Source organism: Equus asinus, chromosome 10 (assembly GCF_041296235.1).
Source record: "Equus asinus isolate D_3611 breed Donkey chromosome 10, EquAss-T2T_v2, whole genome shotgun sequence".
Taxonomy (NCBI): Eukaryota; Metazoa; Chordata; class Mammalia; order Perissodactyla; family Equidae; genus Equus; species Equus asinus.
This window is the reverse complement of record NC_091799.1, coordinates 41,309,416-41,323,372: the sequence shown is the minus strand read 5'-3', so window position 1 is coordinate 41,323,372 and position 13,957 is coordinate 41,309,416. Positions and strand designations below refer to the sequence as shown.

General features: G+C 38.9%; 1 protein-coding gene across 2 annotated transcripts in view; it reads right to left on the bottom strand.

The window, feature by feature from the left end:
* GRIN3A (glutamate ionotropic receptor NMDA type subunit 3A) overlaps positions 1-13,957 on the bottom strand; it is a 150,769-nt gene that overhangs the window by 85,018 nt on the left and 51,794 nt on the right. For both annotated transcript variants that reach the window (XM_070519106.1, XM_014842182.3), the window contains exon 3: positions 930-1,977. In XM_070519106.1, coding sequence (XP_070375207.1) covers positions 930-1,977 — 1,048 coding nt within the window. The remainder of the gene's footprint in view (positions 1-929; positions 1,978-13,957) is intronic.

Below are 13,957 nucleotides of genomic sequence, written 5' to 3'. Positions count from 1 at the left end.
TTTACATTCTGTTCCTCATCAGGTGTGTAGGGCTCCCTTGAACCCTATTCCAATTGCCTTGAACTTTGACAGCCCCCTCTTCTCTACTCCTATCAGGTTGGAATAGGTTCTCCATACCCCCACTCACTGAAAGGGTTCCTGTTTCAATCCAGAGAGAACACAGACATGGCTGTCCTTACTCCAGTATCACCACTGCTTTACCTGTCTACCTGAACTCTACCCTCCTGCTCTTAGGGTCAGATGTCTAGGATACTAAAGGCAGCCTGGAATAGATACACTTTTCTTGAATATCCTTGGACACTGCAATGTAACTGCTGGCACTTTCCTCTAACCTAAGGTGGCCAACTGTACAGCTTCCCCTACTCTTTAAGGACACCCTGTTCTTAGCTAATCCTGCCACCTCAGCTCAGTACTCCCTGTTCTATATGCATTCAGTTCTCTAGCATCTGATTTTGCTTATGATAAAATGCTAGTTCTTTTCATTTTATTATTTTTTAATGGCAAAAAAAAGGATTCTTTACTATTTAAAATATGGGTCCCACTATTTATTTCCATTCATTCCCAAGAAAATTAATTAATCAGTTTTTGAAGACTGCTTTGGGTGAAAATTCTCTGTAAGACTATTTCTTGATAGTAATTTTGTCAGACAGTCAAACAACACAAGGACAAACTACACTAATAACTGTTTCTACCAGAAAGACTTTCTCTAGGATAAACACCCCTTAAAACTCCTCATTTTCATTGTTTCACTTAATAAAACAAGGAAATATTTAGTTCAGTTAAGCAGCAGACTTTTGCACTAGTCTCTACAGATGGCTGAGAGAATATTCTCTTGTCAGATGAAAGGACATAGACATGCTGTAGCATAAGACAAAATATATGGAGTTATAATGGAAAATAAAGAAAGCTAGAGTAAAAAGAAGTATTACCTTTGGGTCATGTATTCCAGAAAGCTCTTCGTAGATCTTCTCACCTACCATAACAGCTGCCAAGTTCGCCGTGTATGTAGAAAGGCAAAACATACAGAAAATGGCCCAAAGGTTCATTAGAAACCTTCCAGTCCAGCATTTTGGGGGTTTGATGGCTACTGTTCTACCAAACAAGAGGGCATAACAGACATTCAAGGCTGAAGAGAAGGAGAAGACTTTACTTCTATTCCGCCCCTTGGGAGTCATACCAAAGGGGCTCTTCCATTCATATAAAGTGAGGAAGATGGCAGTGATGTGCAGAGCCACAAAAATTCCCAGCCACATGGTCCAGTGAAGTGGCCACATGAAGGCTCCAATGGGAGCTGCTGTGTCTCGGGTCCTCACTAAGATGCTCAAGCTGGTGGAGAAGAAAGGACTGGTGAAATCTATCACCTGGCTTCGTGCAGTATTGATGCTGAAGGAAGTGACTGCCATGTGGGCTGACCCACTCAGGAGATCACCCACCAGCCCAGTCCAGTGCCCATTTTTCCAGGCTCCATACTTGCCATCCCCAACAATATAGAGGTCAAAGTCAAAGTTCATGTCTTCTGCTAGCTTTTCCAGCAGATCAATGCAATATCCATAGCAGCATTTCTTGAATTTGAGGGGCACTGTATCATTACTGCTATGGAGGCTGCTAAAAAGGCTGTCTAATATGGAAGAGTCATTAGTCATGGGGTCTAGACAGAGCTGGCCAGCAGGGCACAGGCCTTCATCATCTACCTTCCGGGTGAAGACAAATGGATGCTCGATCAGGGTAACCACTCTCAAGTGTAGCTTACTTGGGTGTTGGAAGTGGGTTTTGTGCCTCTGGGCCTGCTCTGGCCATATTCCATAGTCCATGACAATCTTTCCCCCCTGCCAGCTGCCCAAGCGGGTCCACATTGGCTTTCCCAGGGGGTCATGTTGCAGATTCCAGATGAAAAAGTTGTTTTCTGAGCTGATGATGGAGGAACCTTTTACATTGATGGAACCACTGAGGCCTCTGAATGTGGTGTTGGCTAGAAACCTGGCAAAGAGGAGCAAAGGCAAAAAGTAAGGAAGAGAGGTGACGCCCAAAACAGGAAACAGTGCTCATCTTTGCTTCTCTGTCTTAATAAAAAGAAACTGTAATCTTTTTAAAAAAGGCATTGCCTATATTTTCTTCAGGAATTAATTAGCTAGACTTTTTCTAGGAGAAGAGTCCTATTTCACTGAGCCGATGAGATCTCACCCTCAGGTTTAACACCTGGGCTAGGCGTTTGGCTCTTGATCTTGCTCCAAATCTCTTTATTTCTAGATAAGGATGTGTTAACTGTTTAATGTTATAAACTGTTAATTATATATTCTCACAAGTTTCCAAGCTAAGGAGGTTTGCGGCATCCTTAACATGTCTTTTTTCTATTACTCACTACATTTGATTGCAACTAAATCAGCTTGATAAATAATTTTTGCTGCTAGGAATGAGTTTTAAAAAGTATGCATATACTTTTATAATTGCTTAAAAATTGCATTCATAATTTTACAAAACAGTTAAATCTTGTTACCAATGTTTCTCTTTGTAGAGTGTAAACAATCAACATATCTGTCCCCAGGAGACCAGTCAAAGCTGCCTGTTGGATATCATCCATGGAACAAACAAAAAAGATGATAAATAGACTGGCAGTTCTCAGGATGGCCTCAGGCTACCCTCCCTCTAAGTCATTAGAGAAAAACAATTGGCTCTGGCTCTAGAGAGAGCTTCTGCCAGAAGCCAAAGAAAGGAAAATTACCAACTGAATGATACACTGATTCCCAACCCAGGGAACCCGGGCACTGTCAGTATATGTTCTGATCTGGGTGAGACAGGAAAATGCTTGGTTGGAGCCTCTGTGTTTTTCTTGAGTCTGGGAAGATAAGACAATGAGAGGTAACGTGGAAGTTTGTGGCACCTCTGTACTCTTCGCTGCGACCTTGTGTCAGGATAAAAGCCCAGACTGTAACATCAGACACATCTGTGTTTGAATTGGTCCAGCCACCTTATAACATTGTCCTTGGACAACTTACTGAGCTCTAAGCTTCAGTTTTGTCATCAGCAAAATGGGTAAAATAATACTTCCTCCTTTACCAAGAGCTGGAAATAATGCACATGAAGCACACACCACACCTTCTGACATAGAACAAATATTCCAGATATGGCGGCTGTTGTTCAAGTTTTTTCAGTCAAGGCTATCCCCAGGTCACTTTCCCAAGTCCTTTAATAGAACTTTTCTAATTGGAGACACAAAGTACTACATTACTAAACTCATAGAGGGTACTCAACACACATTTCACATGAAAAAAGAATTAAATTGAATGTGGAATGTAACGTAAAAGATTGTTTTGAGGAATCAGATGATATGAGTCTAGGTTCTGTGAGGGATTAGAATGTGCCATCCCAAAATGAGTGTCTCTATGGCTTGATTATTTTTAAGAACAAAAGACTCTGAAAGAAACTTTCGCCTTCCCCTAACTGCCTAAAGGAATTTCAGATAGAAGGCCTGTTCCAGGAAGGAGCTAATACTGCAGATAACTGTACTATGATATAAACTAGGTGTGATAAATGGGGAGGAACTCAGCAAGGCCCATTTGATCAAAGTTTTCTCCATCTATCATTGTCTTTGCAAGGCATAGTCAACATCTGTTTATCAAACATTTGCTTTTCCATCTCCATGTAAATTGCCTTCCTCCCCTTTGAAGTCCCAAACGACTACCCCAACATCCTCCTTTGTCCTTAGCTGACGATGGTATTTAAGGTAATTGCTTCCATCATTTTGGTGAGTTACTCAGATTTCCTGGGTTTCTCCCATGTATACATGTTATTAAACTTTACTTGATTTTCTCTCGTTGTTCTATCTCATGTTAGTTTAATTCTTAGACCAGCCAGAAGGACCTAGAGGGTAGAGGAATAGTTCTCCTCCCCTACAGCTCTCGGCAAAACACATTCATCCATTGCCTGTCACAAACATTACCCATTAATTTACAAATGCATATACAAGCAGTAAGAAGTTATGCTGCCACAGAAGGAACATAGAAAAAATCTGCAAGTGTGAAGAATGTACTAATTTTCATTAGAGATATAAATGTCAATCACATTTGAAGATGCTATACTATCACTAAATGCAATGAAACTACTCATTTTGGTAGATTGCATGTAATGGTAATTATTCATGTTAGCACTCCCCAGTGGGGCTCTACCACTTAAAATGAATTCTATTTTGCAACAAGTAATGAAGTCTCAATTATCTTAGACTTTAAAACAGTTTCTTGCTTTTTTAGAGAAGTAGGGACACAAATCATTACGATATACAGATTAATCAATTGATAATTACCTAGGTACTATAAGGGAAAGGTGACTACAGTTGTGTTTCTGAGGAGCAACTTAGTTTCAGATTTTTTAAGACACACACACACACACACTCACACACACACACTTGCACTTGCTGACATAGCCTAGGGAATAAAATGGTTAGTAATAAATAGGTAATTTCATTTGGCTAATTTAGTGATCAGGAAAGTGAAGTTGTAGAAAGAAAAGCCCTTCATTATTTTAAGAATATGTAGGGCTTAGTGATTATAGATTTTAACTGGATGGATCCTTCAAAGACTGCCACTGAATAAATATATATTTAAATAATCTCAGAAAAGAAGAACTAGAAGTCTTTAGAAATCTTTCAGAGATTGTATAAGTCCCTCATTCCCGTAAAACCATTCCTTGTTATCAGTATTAAATAACATTCAAGATGGCCATGACTGGAGGACAATGCTTGGGTGTCTTTGAGGCATTCATTTGTCACAAAAAGGCAAATCAACCAGGATCTAAATGTCTTCCATTTTCCCAGACCAGAAAATCCGGGGCTTGTTTCTCTATGCAATCTGCATGAGGAAATTGGGTCTCAGAGAATTCCCACTTATGAGAGATTATTTCTGTTTGTTTTATTTTCACTTTTACAGTAAGGATAAATTAAAATCATCTCATTGATAGCTTTCAGTTATAGTCACACTTCACATTCTTTGTAAGGTAATGACAATGCGTAGCATAGTTTCAATGCTTACTGTATTCATTAAAAGATTAAAAGGTTGAAATCCAGGTTCTGCTTAAATCGAATTCTACCATTTCATGCCCCGGACTCTTTGTCTTGCCCTGGACTCTTCTTGGATGAACAAGAAAAAGGAAAACCAGGAACAATTTTATTGGCAAAATAAACTGATGCCAGGCACTGTTCTTAGCACTAGAGTTATAGAGATGAAAGACACACTCATTGTTTGCAAAGAGCTCAAAGTCTAGTAATGGATTTTTCTAGAAAGAAAGATGAACAGGCAATTCTAAAGCAGGGTAATGAGCATCATAACAGAGGTAAACCTGGGAGCCATTGGAACAGAGAGCAAGGGCACCTGCACATTTTACTCTAGGGTGACAAGGAAGGCTTCTTAGAGGAGGAAGTACCAGAGCTGAGTCTTGAAGAAGCAATTACAGTTAGCCAGGAAGAGAAGCTGAGGACTGATGCTTTCAACTCTGGGAGATGCATGTGCAAAAGCCAGAGACAGAGTGTGCAAGCTGCATGATGATAAACAGTGAGAAATAAGGCTGGAGATGAGGGTGGGAAATGAATTACAAAAGGTCTGAGGCCAAGAAGAAGGTAATGGAGAGCCATTGAGAGAGGTTTATCTGGGGAGGGACAATACCATCAGACATGATTTTAGAAAACTTTTTTTCCTGCTAGTTCTATAGGAAATGATTTGGAAGGAGGAGGGAGATGAGTGTAATTTCTTCTATGAGGAATAATGCTCCTTCTCTCCTCTGGCTTCTTCTCTTCCTGTCTCTCTGCTGGTTTCATAGGGTGCTTAAAGCGGCAAGGCTAAGGAAATGGCAGTAGAAGTGGAGAGAAGATGGCATAATCAAGAGCTATGGTTTCAAAAAGAAAAGTAGAGATTTTAAGAGGGCCAAATGCACAGGGTTGCAGTTAGCTCACAAACCACACTAAGAATGTGTAAAACTCGGCTTGATGGAAGGTCATATACATAAGACCTGGAGGATTTAGTTGAATATCAGCTGAATGTGAACCATAGAGCTTCATGAGTACAATAAAGGAGAAAAGTAACCTTAAATTCTTTTAATAGAAATTTAGTGCCTAGGTGACAGGGACCAATAACGCTACTACACTCTGTGTTCATCACACTACTGCTCCAGCCTAGATATGAATTTTAAATAAATCTTCCAGATTCAGGAATGTTATCAGGAAAGGTAAGGAGGTGGAGAATGTAACAGGGAGTGGTGAGCCTGACGATCTGATTGCAGAGCAGGGCAGAAAAATGAGAAAATAACATAGGAAAAGCAGATTGCAACTAGATTATAGAGGATTCGCATGTCCGTTTTTTGAGATTGGATTTTATTTAATTGGAAAAGGGGAGCCATGTAGATTTCTGAGCAGAGTAATGATATAACCAGAGGTCTGCATTAGCAATATTGATCTGGAAACAGGTAAAGTGTGTCTATAAGAAGGAAGAAATGGTGAGCAGGACACCACCCAGAAGAATATGGCAATAGCTTTGTCATGGTATAAGAAGGGCTTGGACCTCACTCTGTGATTGAGAACCTACTTTAGCGCTGTGCATTGTGCATAGTGAGCGTTTAACAAAGCAGTTCAGGTATACATCTTTCTTATCAGTAAACCTCCCAAGATGCCACTCTGCTAAAAGAATGAAGCTCATTAGTTAATTTGCATGGAGGTAACTTATTACTTTAGCAAGAGCTCCCAATTATGTCACTAATTAAGAATATATGTTGATTTGTATAGAAGACCAGATAAAATTTGCAGTTTGCAAATTGTGTAGAAAATGTTTTTGAGACAGTACGCAGTATAAGCAAGATCAGTGTTTAATATATTTCAGATATGTTTTAGAAGCCAGATTTGCACACAAAACTTGACATACTAATTAAAGGATTTTCTTATTCATTAAAACAAATGAACAAAGATGTTAACAAAACAATACATCATCCATTCAATCATTTATTCATTCAACAATACTCATTGGTGTGAGGCACTGTTGTACGTGCTGAAGGATATGGTAGTGAACAAAATAGACAAAAATCTATGCAGCCTATATTCTCCTGAAGGAGACAGAATAAATAAGTAATATGTACGGGATGTTAGATAGTGCTAAGCGCAAAGAGGAAAAATAAAACAGAGTATGGAGATAAGATGTGTCAGGGTTGGTAGTTAGTGGGGTGAAATTTTAGAGTAGGGAGGCCAGCACAGGCCTCTCAGAGAAGGTGATATTTGAGTAAAGAGCCGAAGAAAGGCAAGGAGCTAACCAGGAGGATAGCTGAGGAAAGAGCATTCCCTGTACAGGGAGCAGCAAATCCAACATCCTTGAAGTGGGGTTGTGTCTGATCCGTTTGAGGAGCAGCTAAGGGAGCGAGGGGCAGGAGAGTTGAAAATGAAGTCAGAGAAAACTTGCAGGGAGTGGGAGTTGGGGAAAATAGGATTTTGAGGGTCATTTTAAGGACTCTGTTTCTTCTCTACAAGAGTTGGAAAGTCATTGGTGGGTTTTGAGCAGAGAAGTGATACGATATGACTTACATTTTAACAGGCTCGTCACAGTGCTGTGTTGAGAATGGACTAAAGAGAGACAAGGGCGGAAGCAGAAAGACCAGTTAGGAGGCTATTTCAAATACCCAGAATAAAGGTGATGGTGGTTGAAGTGAGGTAGTGGCAATGGAGGCGGGAAGAATTAGTTGGATCTTGAAATATTTTGAAGGTGAAACTGGCAGGATTTGCTGATGGCTCAGATATTACTAGGAAAAACAGGGGCAAGGATGACACCAAAGTTTTTGCCCTGAGCAATTGGAAGGCTGGGGTTGCCATTAATGGAGATAAAGACAACTGTAGAAGAGTCAGGACTGAGGTGGATGAGAACTACCAGGAGTTCAGTTCTGCTAATATTAAGTTAGAGATAACTGATAGACATCCAAATGGAGATGTTGAGTAGGTAGTTGGAGATTGTCTGGACTGGAGACACAAATTTGAGAGCCATCACTCTATACGTGGTACTTAAGGAGACCAAATGAGATCACAGTGTGAACTGTAGATCAGAAGTGGTCCCAAGAGTAAGTCCGGGACACTCCAACATTTGGAGGTGGAGCGGGTGAGGAAGAACCAGCAAAGGAAACTGCAAAGTAGCCAGAGACACAGGAGAAAAGCAGGCTGTGTTGTGTTCTAGAAGCTAAGTAAAAAAGATGTTTCAAGGAGGAGATAGTGATCAACTGTGTCAAATGCTTCTAATAGATCCAATACAATGAGGACTGAGGACTGACCATTGGCTTGAGAAACATGTAGGCCACTGGTGACTTCATGAGAGTAATTTCAGTGAAGTGTTGGAGCCTAATGCTTCAAGAGAGAAGGGGAAGAGAGAAACTGGAGACAGCTCTTTAGAGGGTTATGCTGCAAAGAGAAAGAGAAAAGTGGAATAGTGGTGGAGGGGGAAAATCAAGTAAAAGTGTGTGCGTATAAACATATATATGTGTGTGTATAACATTTATATATAGGTATGTAACAATGCTGATGGGAATGATCTAGAAAAGATAGAAAAATTGTTGATGTGAGACAGAGGAGGGGGAATTCCTGGGACAATGCCCATGAGGGGCAAAAAGGATTGTGCTCTAAGGTGCAAGTGGAGGTGATGCTCTTTGCTGTGATAAGAGAGGAGCAAGTCCTCTTCTGATTTCTTTAACTCATTTTGGGGCACTTGAAAAGTAAAGCATAGATCTCATTATACTTTCCCACTGTAATTCACTTGAGAAAAGTTTTACTGTATTATTTTCAAAATGGGACCAAAGGTGTTCTTACAACTACAGAAAGCAAAGGACTTTCATGAGAAATCTTTTAGATCAATTTCAACTGAAATGTTTAGTGTTTTGTTTTCCCACTTAAGTTTCTGAGAGTCAGTTGTAAAACTGTCTGGGCCTGGCACTTTTTTAAGAATTGTAATTCTTTAAATCACTTTTTCAATCTCTTCTATTAAGCTTCCCATTTCTCTGTGTCAATCTTGGCAAACGATATTTTTCCAGGAATTTGTTGCTATGGAATCCCATATAATACCATTTATACTAGCTTAAGGATTCCTCAATTAATTTTGGTTGTTATTTTGTTAATTCCTTCTTTCTAGGTCTCCTCCCACCTCTCTCTCCTCTAATTTTCTTTTGGATGAGGACATACTTGTGTTCATATCTTCTTCTTTAAAAATAGAGTGTTAAGGGGCTGGCCCCGTGGCCGAGTGGTTAAGTTCGCGTGCTCCGCTGCAGGCGGCCCAGTGTTTCGTTGGTTCGAATCCTGGGCGCGGACATGGCACTGCTCATCAAACCACGCTGAGGCAGCATCCCACATGCCACAACTAGAAGGACCCACAACGAAGAATATACAACTATGTACTGGGGGGCTTTGGGGAGAAAAAGGAAAAAAATAAAATCTTTAAAAAAAAAAAAATAAAAAAAAATAGAGTGTTAATTGCAGTGTTTATCTTAATTTATCTGATGAATTATGTTATTCATGTACTATTTTCACTTTTTTAAACTTGCTCTAAAATTTATTAAAATTAAATAAAAATCTCCTGCTACAAATAATGTTGTCTTGTTATTAAAGATCTCAAGACTTGTTGCCTCCTGATTTTTCTTCCATCTTATTCAGCATAGAAAGTTTTACTGATATTACATTTTTATGTTTATTATAAATCTGTATCTTTTCTTGCTTTGGAACTAGTTCTGTAATAATCCCATTGTTGGCAATATATGAATTTACCTCTTTGTTGTTTAAATGCATCATCATCCTTATGTGTCTCCTTCTATGCCCAGTTGTTGATAGGTCATATATTTATTTGTACTATGATCTTTTTTCACACACCAACTTGTCTCTGTCTATCTACCTCTTTCATTTGTTTTTCATTTCTTTTTAAATTGCCCTCTTTATCTTTTCCTTTTTCCTCTATTGTTGCCTTCCATTAATCTTATCTATGAGAATGTCTATTTTGCTCCGTAAAGCCTTAACATTTATTTTTCCCTTTGGGAACTTTCTTTGTATCATTAAAAAAATCTGTACCCTCATTCTCTTATGTCTTGAAAAATGAGCTGAATTTCTTTTCCCATGATCATCTCGTCCTATTAAATATTTCTCCCCTGAGCAATGAGAGATTTGTTCACCCTCCATAAAGCTCTATAAAACTTTTTAGCCTGCGAGAATTTAATTTTGATTTTTTTGCCTTTGCCTGATTAGAAATCTTTGGCCACGTTATTGCCAGTGACCATCTACCCAACTCCCCTCTCACCAGTAGCACCTAATTCTTATCAGGTTTACTTACTTCTGTGCAGTGAATCTAAATATTTATTTCTTGGTCACTTTTAGCTCTAGGTCTATTGACTATAGCAGAAAAGCGCAATAAAGCCCTTTTAGCATGAGACAAAGGAATAGTTTTAAAATTTCCCGTTCTTTTTCTGGGAGGAGTGAAGGAGAGTTGGGAAGAGAGCCATCGGTGTTCAGAAATCCCATCTTTTCTTCACACAATTTGTGTCTACAATCACGTAACGAATCTTCCATTCAAAAACATCCTCCAAAGATCTACACTTTTGTATTTGTCACAAGCTTAGACTTATATAGCTTTTTTCTGCTCTTTATCATTGAAGAGCCCCAAACTATCTCTCTTTGAATAGTCTTATGTCTTTTAGAAAACTTACATCCAATTCTGATCTTTCACAACCTCTGTAGATCTCTAGTTGTCTGAATTATTAACTATTTATACTTTATGTTTGTATTTTAATACGTGTGTGATATTTACTACTTTTCAAGACTTTTCCCTAATTCTTCTCATTCCCTAAGTGATTCTCATTTTGTGTCTCTTCCTCAGGCTCTAGACTATTTCCCCTTCCTCCAGTATCCTTACAGTTTTGGACATGTGGATTAATCTTTGGCTATCTCATCATTCCTTTAATGTTCTTTCTCTCATTTTATTTTTCTGAATTTTCTCCTCTTTTCCTTTTGGTGGACTTTGTACAAAGGAATTGCCAATATTCCATCCTGTTCAGAAGAGATCTTGTCTTAAATCAGCTCTTGACTGTCTCTACTTAATTTAAATATTTTTTTTTGTAGTTGCCCCTTTAGGCCCCCTCCCACTACCCTCTGAAATCCATTTTACTTCCTTTTATATTTTTCAATGTCTCTTTTACCATCTCTCTCTCTCTCTCTTTTTTTTTTTACCATCCTGGAGAATCTTTGTCTATTTGTATGGCCAGTTGTTACTCATTTGGTCTCTTTCACTGAAACAGACCCTGTCGTGTCTGCCTCCCTTTCATGATAACATGAATTTGCCACCTTAGCCACAAAGCTTACCCATGGTCCAATTCTGTCAGAGGACATTGCTTTGATTTTGTTCTCCATACATGAGGCAGCTCTCCAAATTAAGCATTAAATATAGATGATTTCTTGAGCTACACGTAAAATGACTCCTTAACTGTCTTCGCTAAATCCTCCTTAGTAACCCTAAAGGATAAGTATGTGGCAGCTGATTAACTCATCTTTGACTTTTTAGACTGTTAAGTCTTCCAAGTCATGGATTTTGACATTCTCCACATTCTGAGAGCAGTTTCTTCCACAGAGTTGCTGTTAGGAATGAACAAATCTTCCCTTTCCCACTTCCGTGCTTCATAACACTGCAGGGTGTCAAGCTGAAAGAGACGTCAGTGTTCATCTAAGCACCTATAGTACGGAGTCATCTTTGAATCTTAGGCACAACATGGCATCTGGCCAGCGTAACTGCTCAGCAATGTTTGGTAAACGCAATTAAACACATGCCTTCTGTTCAAATCAAACATATATCTCTTAAAGAGCTCTTCACCACTTTGCCAGAAGAATGAGCTTGATCAACCAGGAAGTATTTGCATTTGCAATCTATGGACTGTTCAAAGCATTAAAATTCCAATACATTTTCCCCTGAATAATGGATAGTATCAAAACCAGAAATTAATTCAATGAGAAACCTGATGATAAGGAACTTAATAGGAATTGGAAATTGCTAAATTTCAACCTTCAGAGTATAGGGCCCCACACATTTTAGTCCTTGATTGCATCATCTCTTAAAACAGCTCACACAGCTCATCTTTTAAAATAGATTTCTATCGGTGAATGGACAACAGCAATTTAATCACATATTAAATGTGCATATGTACACACATATGAATCATTGGGTCTATGTTTTGCCAATATCTGCAAAATTCAGTTACGTACAAGTGAAACTGTAATGTGGAAGGAGAGCTCTTGTTCTTCTTGACTCTTTTCCCAAGAGGAGAAAAATACTAATGTATGGGATTGGGTCATTTTAATATACAATTTTGGCTGTGTTACAATTGGTGTGTATGTGAGGGGGTCACTACATCAAGAAACTGGACACATGGCTATAGCACTCTCTTTTCCTGCTTTCATGTGGTACAACTGGCAAGCTGGCACTTTTTTCTCTGTGTGTTTTTTTCCAACATGGTAGTTAGATCTATTCCATACCCTTAAGTTGTTTTCCTTTCCCTTCGCTTTTTGGTATGACCCTTGACTCTTGTCCACAGTTATTGTCTGCATCCATCCCTTGGACTGCTCCTGGTTGCTTCCTGTAATAGCCCAACTTACTTCATTCTAGCTCTCTAGCTCTGGCTCCAGCACTAGTCCAGGTTCTGATATCCTTTCCTTTAGCATAGCCCTGGCAATGGGACAATATGCAGTATTTACCAGTCTAACATCCATCCGAAGGGTTACTGGGTCTGGAAGTTGAAGTGGCCCCGAGAGAGAGAGATCTAGAATGCAGAAGAGGGCTGCAGTATTGCCCTATCTTCATACCTCTTTTTAAAATGTTTCCAAATTTTATAGTAGATGCAAACAAAGTAAAAAATGTCAACGAAGAAGACAATTTCCTCTCAGGCAAATAAAAGCTTGGAAACTTTCCTAATTTGGAAAAATTCCATAGTTTAAAACCTGTTAGATGCAGGATTAAGCAAATTTAAGCTGTATTCAAAATAGGGTCCTGAGGGAATACATATTTTTCAGTGTTCCTTATTTGAAGCTCTCATGACTTAGAGAAAATTTCAGACTCAGCTCTTCACATGACCTAAGTGACATTGAAGAAGGGGCAAATTCAAAGGATTTCAGCCAAATTAGTCCAGTTTCCTATTGGAAACATCTGGAAACACAGACCTTAAGTGTTGGTCTTTAAGATTCTTGACACCAAGGCATGTGTTTTCTGAAAGTACTAACTTCTTGGTAACCCTAGCAGAGAAAGTTAACCTAGGAGTAACAGCTGAACACACTAGGTCACCCACAGCAACAGGTTCTCCTTGGGGAATCCAAAGAACCAGTGTTACCAGCATCCCACCACTGGCTTCCATGGTCAATGCAACTACATTTCTTTTAAGTACATGTTGAAACATACAGGCTGACTAGTTTGGCTCCATAGAGGTCCTTAGGACGAGAATGCTTATACAAGGGTAATCATGCCTCCTGATTTATAGCTTTTGGCTAAAGGAATATGAATTACAAAGTAATGGGATCCCAATTAAGGAAAGTTTATTTTAATTCTGAAAGATCCTGGAACTTGAATTTAAATGAACTGATTTAAATCTTCCCCTATAAAGTGCTAGCTGAAAGACCTTAGGCATACCACTTAACTTTGCAAGTAGGAATCCTTATAGTTAAGGAAATTGGAGTTTCAAGAGATTGAATAACTTTGCCTTGGTCACAATGCCAGTAAATTTTTGTAAAGCTGGATGAGAATACCCCACATTAGAATCATATCATGCAGCCTCAGGTTCTTCTGAAACTCTTCTAATATCCAGGAATGAAATGGGGACCGTCATCAATTTATACCTTGGGATTTTTGAATGGATATTTGTTTTAGTCTTTTTTCCTGAAGCTTCCTAGTACCTCACAATACTCGGCACATAGTAGGTTCTAAATAATATGTGC